The 12,298-nt window shown below is 36.3% G+C and overlaps 1 protein-coding gene across 7 annotated transcripts in view; it reads left to right on the top strand.

The window, feature by feature from the left end:
• The window catches only part of SLC9B2 (solute carrier family 9 member B2), a 56,393-nt gene that overhangs the window by 41,585 nt on the left and 2,510 nt on the right, over positions 1-12,298 (top strand). For all 7 annotated transcript variants that reach the window (XM_035030202.1, XM_035030197.1, XM_035030203.1 and 4 more), the window contains 2 exons: positions 8,563-8,671; positions 11,402-11,538. In XM_035030202.1, the coding sequence (XP_034886093.1) occupies positions 8,563-8,671; positions 11,402-11,538 (246 nt within the window). The remainder of the gene's footprint in view (positions 1-8,562; positions 8,672-11,401; positions 11,539-12,298) is intronic.

Here is a 12,298-nt window from a genome sequence, read left to right as displayed (position 1 = left end):
TATACCAATCGATAATTTGATGTCTTTATTTAAAATATATCATGATCATATGTCCACACTGCCTTCCTTATTCTTTGTAAGAGCTACAGAGTACTGCAGTGTATGCTGTACTGTATTTAACCAGTCTCCTACTAACAGATATTTGGATTGTTTCTGCTTTTCTGCTAAGACAAAAACCGTTTCAATAAAATATCCTACATATGCCATATTTCATAAACTCTAAGACATTATCAAGTCTAAGAAGCACCGTTATTTTACATGCCACCAAGAATGAAAAACAGTGCTGCCAATTAAACTATGATATGACATCCTAATTTCAGAAATGAGAAAATGGGGGAAAAAATCAACAAAATATATACTTTGAGTTTATCTAGAGGATAAATTTATTTTATTTTATTTTTTTAAAGATTTTATTTATTTGACAGAGAGAGACACAGCGAGAGAGGGAACACAAGCAGGGCAGGTGGGTGAGGGAGAAGCAGGCTTCTGGCAGAGCAGGGAGCCTGATGCGGGCTCGATCCCAGGACTCTGGGATCATGACCCAAGCCGAAGGCAGACGCTTAACGACAGAGCCACATAGGTGCCCCTAGAGGATAAATTTCTAGAAATACAATTCTTCTATGAAAGAATATGCACATTGATACTTTTAATAATATCAGTTTACCCTCTTAAAAGACTGCACCAATTTATATTCTCACCAACAGTATATGAAGATGATCCCTTTTTCTTTTTTTAAATTTATTTTTTCATTTCAGTTAATTAACATATAGTGTATTATTAGTTTCAGAGGTAGAGTCCAGTGATTCATCAGTGTTATATAATACCCAGTGCTCATTACATCAGGTGCCCTCCTTAATGCCCATTACCCAGTTACCCCATCCCCCCCACCACCTCTCCTCCTGCAACCCTCAGTTTGTTCCCTATAGTTAAGAGTCTCTTATGGTTTGTCTCCCTCTCTGATTAGTCTTGTTTTATTTTTCCCTCTCTTCCCCTATGATCCTCTGATTTCTTTCTTAAATTCCACATATGAGTGGGGTCATATGAGAATTGTCTTTCTCTAATTGCCTTAATTCACTTAGCATAATACCCTCTAGTTCCATTCATGTCATTGCAGATGACAAGATTTCATTCTTTTTGATGGATGTGAAATATATAAATATATATACCACAGATGAATGGATAAAGAATTATCCATTCATCTGTCAATGAACATCTGAGCTCTTTCCATAGTTTGGCTATTGTGGACATTGCTGCTATAAACATTGGGGTGCCTGTGCCCCTTCGGATCACTACATTTGTATCTTTGGGGTAAATACCCAGTAGTGCAATTGCTGGGTCATAGGGCAGCTCTGTTTTCAACTTTTTGAGGAACCTCCATACTGTTTTCCAGAGTGGCTGCCCAGCTTGCATTCCCACCAACAGCATAAGAGGGTTCCCCTTTCTCTGCATCCTCTCCAACATCTGTCATTTCCTGACTTGTTAATTTTAGCCATTCTGACTGGTGTGAGGTGGTATGTCATTGTGGTTTTGATTAGTATTTCCCTGATGCCAAGTGATGTTGAGCACTTTTTCATGTGTCCGTTGGCCATTTGGATGTCTTCTTTGGAGAGGTGTCTGTTCATGTCTTCTGCCCATTTCTTGATGGGATTAGTTGTTCTTTGGATGTTGAGTTTGATTAGTTCTTTATAGATTTTGGATACTAGCCCTTTATCTGATATGTCATACCTTCTCCCATTCTGTCAGTTGTCTTTTGGTTTTGTTGACTGTTTCCTTCACTGTGCAGAAGCTTTTTATCTTGATGAAGTCCCAATAGTTCATTTTTGCCCTTGCTTCCCTTGCCTTTGGAGATGTGTCTAGCAAGAAATTGCAATGGCTGAGGTCACAGAGGTTGCTGCCTATTCTCCTCTAGGATATTGATGGATTCCTGTCTCACATTGAGGTCTTTCATCCATTTTGAGTCTATTTTTGTATATGGTGTAAGAAAATGGTCCAGTTGCATTCTTCTGCATGTGGCTGTCCAATTTTCCCAACTCCATTTGTTGAAGAGACTGTCTTTTTTCCATTGGACATTCTTCCCTGCTTTGTCAAAGATTAGTTGACCATAGAGTTGAGGGTCCATTTCTGGGCTCTCTATTCTGTTCCATTGATCTATGTGTCTGTTTTTGTGCCAGTACCATACTGTCTTGATGATTACAGCTTTGTAATGGAGCTTGAAGCCCAGAATTGTGATGCCCCAAGATGTGGTTTTCTTTTTCAAAATTCCTTTGGCTATTCGGGGTCTTTTCTGGTCCCATGCAGATTTTAGGATTATTTGTTCCAGCTCTGTGAAAAAAAGCTGATGGTATTTTTATAGGGATTGCTTTGAATGTATAGACTGCTCTAGGTAGCATAGACATTTTCACAATATTTGTTCTTCCAATCCATGAGCATGGAATGTTTTTCCATTTCTTTGTGTCTTCCTCAATTTCTTTCATGAGTGTCCTATAGTGTTCAGAGTACAGATCCTTTGCCTTTTTGGTTAGGTTTATTCCTAGGTATCTTATGGTTTTTGGTGCAATTATAAATGGGATTAACTCCTTAATTTCTCTTTCTTCTGTTTCATTATTGGTGTATAGAAATGCAACATATTTCTGTGTGTTGATTTTTATACCTGGCCACTTTGCTGAATTCCTGTATGAGTTCTAGCAATTTGGGGGTTGAGTCTTTTGAGTTTTCCACATAGCATATCATGTCTTCTGCAAAGAGTGAGAGTTTGACTTCTTCTTCACCAATTCAGATGCCTTTTACTTCTTTTTGTTGTCTGATTGCTGAGGCCAGGACTTCTAGTACTATGTTGAACAACAGTGGTGATAGTGAACATCCTTATGGTGTTCCTGACGTTAGGGGAAAAGTTCTCAGTTTTTCCGCATTGAGAATGATGTTTGCTGTGGACTTTTCATAGATGGCTTTTATGATACTGAAGTAGGGATCCCTACACTGTGAAGAGTGTTAATCAAGAAAGGATGCTGTACTTTGTCAAATGCTTTTTCTGGATCTATTGATTGGATCATATGGTTCTTGTCCTTTTATTAATGTAGTGTATTACACTGATTGATTAGCAGATGTTGTACTACCCTTGCAGCCCAGGAATAAATCCCACTTGGTCATGGTTCTTTCTGTGATTCCAGGGATCCTGAGACCACACCATCCCACTTAGGATTCCACCCCGCTTCACCACCTGAGCACCTTTCAGGTGGGGACGTCCCTCACTGCAGCAGACTTCTAAAAGTTCTGATTTTGTGCTCCATGCTATATCACTTTCCTATAGACAGCTTATGGAGGCTCCCTCCCCCTGGGGTTTATCTTCCCATATATCGCCTCAGATTCACTTCTCCGCACCTCCTACCTTGCAGAAAGTGGTCGCTTTTCCATTTGTAGAATTGTAGCAATTTTTTACTCAGATCTCCAGTTGAGTTCACAGGTGTTCAGGATGATTTGATAACTATCTATCTGAACTCCTGGGACCAGACAAAACTAAGGTCTCCTACTCCTCCGCCATCTTCCTCCTATCTCCCAGGGATCTGTTTTTCTGAAGAAATCATTAAAAATCAGATATTTTGCTAACCTGATAGGTGAAAAATGTATCTCATTATTGGTCTGATTTGTATTTCTTTATGAGAGAAGCTAATCATCTTTTCCTAAGCTTACTAACCAGTTTGTGTCCATTTTTAAAAGATTGTTTTGGTTTTTCTTACTGATTTTCAAGATTATTAAGATTATTTCTCCATATATATTATGGAGATTAGCTGGTGGCCATTCACGAATTTTAATTTCAAGTACATTTTTATAGATTTGAACTTGACAGGAACAAATACTATTCTTCTATTTAATGAAGAAATTAGATGTAGCTGACCTAACTAAATGCAGATATATCATTTTGGACAACCTGGAAACAACTGTTCAAAATGATTAAGCTTAAAATAATGCCATATAGAAAAATAAGTGAGGGTTATAAAGCTTGAAGTTAGGTACATAATCAAATTCATTTGAGTGAATCTCTATAGAGGTATACTAGAGACAGAATTTCCTAGTGAGCAAAGAACACTCAGACAGGAGGCTCTCACTCTGTAAGGATGTGATTACAAAGTTAGGAGAAGTATAACTGAATCATCTTGCTTCTGAGGAGAGACGGATGGTAGGGACTGCCTGGAGCATTGTCTAGAGAAGGGTATTGAGGCCATGGGAAAGTAAGCGGAGATGGATTGGGCTTCGAAGGAAAGGAGAAAGTCCACATAAGAGTGAAATCATATGGTATTTGTCTCTGACTGGTTACCTAGCTTAGCATAGTACTCTGTAGCTCCATCCATGTCATTGCAAATGGCAAGATTTCATTATTTTTCATGGCTGAGTATTATTACCTCTTCTTTATCCCTTCATCAGTCAGTGGACATTTGGGATCTTTCCATAATTTGGCTATTGTTGATAATGCTGCTATAAACATCGGGGTGCATGTATCCCTTCCATTCAGTATTTTTGTATCCTTTGAGTAAACACCCAGTAGTGCAACTGCTGGGTCATAGAGTAGTTCTATTTTTAACTTTTTGAGGAACCTCCATACTGTTCTCCAGAGTGGCTGCACCAGCTTGCATTCCCACCAACAGTGTAAGAGTGTTCCCCTTTCCCTTCATCCTTGCCAACACCTGTTATTTCATGTTTTGTTAATTTTAGCCATTCTGACAGGTGTGAGGTGATAATCTCATTGTAGTTTTGATTTGTATTTTCCTGATCATCAGTGACATTGAGCATCTTTTCATGTGTCTCTTAGCCATCTGTATGTCTTCTTTGGAAAAATGTCTGTTCATGTCTTCTGCCCATTTTTTAATACATTTTTATTGCCAGTCTGTATGGTTCTGTGCTAGGCACTAAGTGGATAGTCTCATTTATTTTCAAATACACACAAAAAAACTTTAAAAAGTATTACCATTTCCATTTTATAGAGCCTATAAATCAGAAAGGCATAAATAACATGTCCAAGGTCACAAAATTAGACAGTTGCACTGGGATTTAAGCTCAGGTTTACCTGACTCCAGAGTGTACTACTCTGTAACACAACTGTAGCATTATTGTGCAGGGCACATTTTTGTATTTTGACATCTATTTGAATAACACATACCAAGTGTATTAAAAAGCATATTGTTATGCTTTGCAATTTAAAATTAATTCTCTAAATTCATAAATGATAGGATAAAAAACAAATAATGAAAAGGAGCCATAGCATTTGGGATAGAGCATAAAAGAGTAGTTTTAGCCACAGGGAAATCAAAGGGGAGGCTAATGCCTATAGCAAGAGCGCATCAGCTATGGGCCCAGAAAGACAAAGCAGGGAAAGGGAAACTTTGATGAGCTCCAGTCACATTACTCTTCTGAAAACTGTAATATGGGTTATAGAGAAAAGATTGTTATAAGCCAAAACACAGTGTCTGTTCGTCTGCAGTTGTCATAATTTTGCCAGGTTTGCCTGCAGCCCAGCTGATTATATAGATCAGTGTAATCCCACAACCCAGTAAAAGAACTGGGAACATTTTTTTTTCATATTTACCTCAAATACACTCACTTTTTGAAAGCCTCTGTCATGTTTTCCTTTTTTTCCCGCCTATTTTCAAATATAGTGCTGCTTCTGATGACCTTTGTAGTTGTGGGATGGTTTTTCTGACATATTTTGAATCTCCTGAATCTTGAAATTCTCTTCTCTCTGAGAAGGGAAGTATCAGCTTAAATAGATATTGAAGTCATGATAAAAACCTCTGTTTCTGCTAATTTTCTTCTTTTGTGTATCCTTGAAAGTGATCTATGTTTTTGAAGATTCTTACTACTAGAGCAAAGTGATGTGTAAAGTAGCCTTAACATTCAGTGCAGTGTGGACAACAGTCTTCATTCTCCTGGTCTCTTTTACACTTAGCCTGTTCGATGACTCCACTTTCTTTATAAGCACATTCATTTTAGTTTTGAAGTTATGAAAAAGCATTAAGAAGATACATTTTGACTCATCTCCCATTTTTAAATTTTACAGTGTATACACCCATGTCTGATATTCAAATAGTCTGAAGTGTTACAATCATAAAACAAATGGTGGCCTTTGTCTACAGTTTAGAAATAAAAAAATTTGATAGGGAAAACTTTTTAGGCCATCTGCTTTTATTGGAGTTCTGAGTATTTTTGAGGCCTTCCCTTAAATAATTAGTCATGGCAACAAAAGGCTAAGTAACCTAAGATTAATAGAGTCAATTTGTGTTCTTCACTAACATGGATACCAACTAAAGTCTGAGCTTTAGTTATGGTATACTCTAAAAACTAAATTAAAAAGTAAAGATATGTGAAAAGGTGGTAACTGGACCCCAGTTTTGGGAGAACTAGTCATTGTCACTAAATGATAAAGGATCTTGGATGTTATCTAATATAAACCTCTCATTTTACAGATGAGAAAAAATAAGGTTCTGAGAGATAAGTGGTTTCCATTTAACAGGTGGCAGAATTTGAACCTAAGTCATTATCTGATTCCTTATGATATGAAAACATAACTCTTTGCATGATTTAAGAATAGAACTATGTAAGTAAATCAACCAACTCCCTCACATTTGCATTCTGCCTTTCAACATTTTTAAGCCAAGAAGAAATAGAATCCTCACCCTAATAAACATACCAGAATTAATAAAAAAATAAAGAAAATAGAGATACAATATAATCCTCGTTTGTTAAACTGCTGAAAATAGATATGGAAAACCAGATCCTCAAAGATGTGTAACTATAAGGGCAAAAGTGCTGTCCAAAAATATAAATTCTTATTAGTTGATTGGAAAAATCTGTTCAGTATAAATTTTTAGAGACTGTAATGGGTACTGCTAAATTGCCCTCCAAAAAAAGCATATCAATTTGTTCTACCAATTAGTGAGAGTTTCTTACATCCCAGATACTTGACATTATAAAAATGTTTTAGTATTTTTTCTAATATGGTGCCCCCCCCCCCAAATGTGGCATATCATTTTAATTTGTGTTTCACTGATTACTGAATTTTAGCATCTTATATTTTTTGGCCATTTGTGTTTCTTCCACTGTGAATTACTTGTATGTATCCATTTCCCATTTTTCTATTAGGTTCTATGTCTTTTTCTTATTGCTTGGATATTACTCCTTATTCTGTCACACACAGTGCAGATGTTTTCTCCTGGTTTGTCATCTTGTTGTTCTTTGTTTGCTTATGGTTTCTTTTGCCACACAACATTCTAGTTTTGCTATAGTCAATTGTGTCCATCTTTTTTTAGGGTTTTTGCAAAATGTGTTATAAAGTTAGTACTTACATCAGTTAGGATCTTATCAGGAAAGGGAAATTACAGAGTAACTGGAATAGGGAAAGTTTGTTATTAACCATACCCGGGGTCAGATAACAAGGGATTGGCTTCTGAGAGGTAAAAGATCCCTGGCGAATATAGGAATAGCAGCTATAAACAACTAGGGCTGAGACTGAGCCATCTCCTTATACTACCCCACTCCACTACATCTACTCCCACCCCCAGGCCTCAGAATCCAGATCTTGGTAGAGAGCCTTTGTTCACTGAATGGTAGAGAAGACACCCTTGGTGTCCTGTTTGGACAATTTGCTGGAAATCTAAACTCCAAATTTGCAGGAAATACACCCTCTAGGGTACATGGGGAGGTATTTTGCCCAAGGGAGTTGGCTATGAAACTCCCTTGCAGTAAGCTAGGGGTGCGGGCTGCCATGCACTATAGGAGCCCAGGACTGTAGAAGCCACCTGTGTACTAAAGAAACCCAAGTGTCCTATAGGATCCTGCTGGGGGAGCCCTGGAAAGCAGGAAGAGCATCTTCCTTGTAATATTTCTTCAGCACCCTCTACTGACAAAATTTTAAATTATGCCAGGTAGCAAAAGAGAAATATTTAAAGGGCTCAGCTTCATTTTCTGCAGAGCAACAATGAAATGTGGATTTGGAGCCAAGCGGTAATAAATTAATAAGCACAGCCCTTTACTATACCTGAATTATATTTTTGTGCATGATTTGAGAGAAACAAACTGTTAAAGATAAAATTGGAAACAACTTAAAGGGCCATCAATAAAGAAATGATTGAATAAAATGATAATTCCATACCACAGATTACTATATAGCAATAATTAGATGTATATATAGATATGTTTACTCTGATAAGATCTCTGAATGATATTGCTGAACAAAAATTAACACAAAATTTTAAACTATAAAATAATACCTAAGTATTACATATATGCACACACATCATATATTCAGAAGTAGAAGTCCTCCTAAGATTATTTTATTAGACTCTTTATAATTAACATCTATTTGCAAACCAACTCTAAAGCACCTCATATAATGACTGTGTTAGAAATATCTTTATATAATTTTTTGTTCTATTTTAGCTAACCTCTTATTTATAGATGTCAGAAAAATAAAGCCTATCTCAGGTCAAATTGACTCAAATTAGTAAAATTCTTAGAACTTGTAACTTCATATAATAAAAATCTGTGAGGGGTGTGTGTGTGTGTTTCTTTCAGGCAGAGGTTGAAAAAATCATTGCAGGTGCCTGGTATATCTTCCAGCCCCTTCTCTTTGGACTGATTGGAGCAGAAGTATCTATTGCATCTCTCAGACCAGAAACTGTAGGTAAGAATTTCAAATAGTACATTTGCTAAAATCAACTTTTATATTCAGTGAAATACCTTTAGTAGGTATAGTTATTGTCACAATTATATAAAAAAGTTAATAATAATCCAAGTCTCTTAGAGTAGTTGGCCAGAAAATAATACTTGTCAATCTCAGGCATAAATTTTATACCTTTAATATTATTCCTTGTAAAGAAAAGTAACACTGCTAACTACTATCTAGAAGATGCAGGTCTTAAAATTTTTTTTTTCCAAGGGCAAAAATGTTCAATTAGACTTGTTCTGATCAAGGCCTAGAATTGTACAGGTAACTCATCAGTTCTATAATATACACCCATGGAACACAAATGTTTGTTTGTTCATTCATTCATTTATTCATACATTCAAAAGCCATCATATTAAAACTTTTGATTTCATAACACTACACTTAAAAATTTATTTGTGCACCTTTACTCGTTATTTCCTCCATTCCACTCATTCTATATTTCTCCATCTTTACTGGGAATCCCATCTCCTGCTACCTCCTTCTGGACCTCACACATAGATTCTTCCCCTATGCTCATGTATCTTCAGATTTCCATGTCACAGTTTTCTCCTCTTTGGAATTTAAACAAATTCTAATTTCTCCTGTCTTAAAATTAATCTTTCCATCCCAATACACGCTACAACGTGGATGAACCTGGAGGACATTCGTCACCAACAGGCAAATACTGTGTGATTCCACATATATGAGGTATCCAGGTAGTCAAATCATAGAAACAGAAAGTAGAAGGGTGGTTGCCAGGACCTCGGGGGAGGGGGAAATGAAATGTTGTTTAATGGGTCAGTTTTGCAAGATGAAAAAATCCTGCAGACTGGTTGCACAAAAATGTGAATGTTCAACTTAATTCTACTGAGCTGCACACTTAAAAATGGTAAAGACTGTAAATTGTGTTATGCATATTTTACCACAATTTATATATATAAAATCTCCTTTTTCCACTTAACTTCCCCCCCCACCCCCAACCTACCACACTTCGTTTTTACTCCTCTTTTCGAACTTTTCCAAAGAGGTAATTATAGAGGTAATTTTCCTTTCAACTCTCACTCTCTTCTTCAATACATTTCAGCCCAGCTTCTGCCCATCACACAACCGACCCTGCTTTCACCAAGGTTATATTGCTAAATGAACTGAATACTTATCATTCTTTTTTTTCCTTGATCACTCAGCAGCTTTTGATGCTATTGACCTCTTTAAAACACATTTTACATTGAATTCTGAAACTTCATATTTTTCAGTGCATTCTGAGTCCTCACACTACGTGTGGCTTAAATGCTGCTCTTCATCAAAGTTCTTCCAAAGCCTTCTACACGTCTCACTCTATGTCATTTTTCTGAGCTTAACTACATTCAGTAGCTTTGATTATAAACTACATAATTCCAAAATTTTTATCTCTAAATCAGTGTATCTGATTGCTGATTGGACATCACCACTTGTAAGTCTCACAAAACTTCAAACTCGGTATGTTCAAAACTTCTAAATCATCTTCTCCCCAAACCTTCAATGCTCCCTCCTGAGAATGGTATCATCTCTTTTGTTTCTTGTACTTCAGGCAACAAGTACTTTGAAAAGCTACCAACCTGGGAGCAATATCCTTCAATAAAAAGCCACAATCATGTAAAGAAGCCATATTGCAGATTCACAATAAATCCTCCAGCAATGTCTGATGTTTTACTAGCCTTTTGAACTTGAGAAAGTCATTTATCCTTTCTAAACTTCATTTTCTTCAACTGTAAAATAAGAAAAATTACCCCACAGATTGTAAGGATTAGGTAATGAATGCACTTAAAGCTTAATACAGAACCTGGTGCACAGTAAACACTTAACAAATGTTACTTTTTAGAAAATCATCCTACTACATAGCAGTCACTCTAGCTGTGCCTTTCTCAGGTGCAGTAGCCTAGTCACAGTCCTTACTGTGCAAATCAAGATGAACTTATCTTTATCAGCAAAGGATTCTAAAGGACAGAATGAAGTAGCTGTACATGTCAACCTGGGCTAATGGGCAGACAGTGTATACACCGATATGGTGAAACAGGTGTAGACTGTTAGTGTCTATTCTGATTGGTCATTGCCCAGCCAGCTTTGTTCTAATTGGCTGATTGCTTCTATACAGGCTAATAAATATTTTTAATGTCACCTCTGGTTTATACTCTGTAAACAATTCTGTAAAATATTAACTTTTTCCTCTTCTGTGATCTCTTACCAGTATGTTTATACTGTACTTACTTTATAGTATATTAATTCATTGTTAAAGTTTCTGTTTTCCTCTGACTTTGAGTTTCATAGAGGCAAACAAAGTCTGTGCATTATACATTTTTGTATACCCAATACCTAGTCCAAATCCTGTAATGCATAGTTATCATTTAATAAATTCGTGTTGAATAAACACATGGAAGAAAGTTTGGTTCTTGCTATAAAGCATAAGAGGAGTAACATTCATATCTCCTTTATAATATATATCAAATATGTTTAATTTCTGGTTTAATCTAGGAAAAATACCTTCTTTTAAACAAATGGTTTGATCCTTGTTATTGATGTTTTGATAAATTATTCCTAACCATTTTTGTCTTCTTAATTTTTTAATATATTTAGATAATTGCAGTTGGTAGTATTTTGAATCAGTAACCATGAGATTTCAGTTTCTCCCCCAGTACTTTATTATGTCTAAAAATTAAGTATTTCTTACAGGCCTTTGTGTTGCCATCCTGGGCATTGCAGTATTGATACGAATTTTGACTACATTTCTGTTGGTGTGTTTTGCTGGTTTTAACATCAAGGAAAAGATATTTATTTCTTTTGCATGGCTTCCGAAGGCCACAGTCCAGGTAATGATGGATAGGATGCTTAGCATTTTAACTCCTATTTCTATATGATACCTTGAAATTTTAAATAAGACAACTTATTCAAATTTGGTGAAAAAATGTAATCGAAGTTTGATGAAAAGGGCTTATACTAATCTATTCTTTAAAAGTTTTATTTTGGGGCACCTGGGTGGCTCAGTTGGTTAAGCGCCTGCCTTTGGCTCATGTCATGATCCTGGGGACCTGGGATTGAGTCCCACATCGGGCTCCCCCTGCTCTGTGGGGAGCCTGCTTCTCCCTCTCCCTCTGCTTGCCACTCCCCCTACTTGTGCTCTCTCTCTCTGTCAAATAAATAAATAAACTCTTTAAAAAAAAAGTTTTATTTTGGGTATATTGATTTCCTAAATATGATGCCTCATTTAAATTTATCTAGATTACCAGCTTTATTTAAATCAACTAAAAATCCAATAAATCCCTACGCTAACTAGAAAGCAGAGTCACAGGAAGAAAGAGTTTGAATTTTTATCAGTCAGAGCCCTCAATCACCCAGAAAGATAGTTGTTAACCCTTTTCATTTCAATATCTTCCAAGAAGAGAGTGAAACAGAAATAGCATGACCCATCTTAGTATTTGGAAATACTTCAGTGTCAACATGATTGATGATCAGTTATGCTTGACCACCGTCTTTATATATAAAAGAGAAAAATTTATTGAAAAACAGCTGAGAAAATGCTTTATTGATTTCCTAGATTATTGGTTGGTAGTAAATTTTTCAAACTAGCTG

Source organism: Mirounga leonina, unplaced genomic scaffold, assembly GCF_011800145.1.
Source record: "Mirounga leonina isolate KUSES-001 unplaced genomic scaffold, KU_Mleo_1.0 Mir_357, whole genome shotgun sequence".
In the NCBI taxonomy this organism is placed as follows: Eukaryota; Metazoa; Chordata; class Mammalia; order Carnivora; family Phocidae; genus Mirounga; species Mirounga leonina.
Note: the sequence above shows the minus strand (reverse complement) of the source record. Positions and strands in the feature narration are given on the sequence as shown.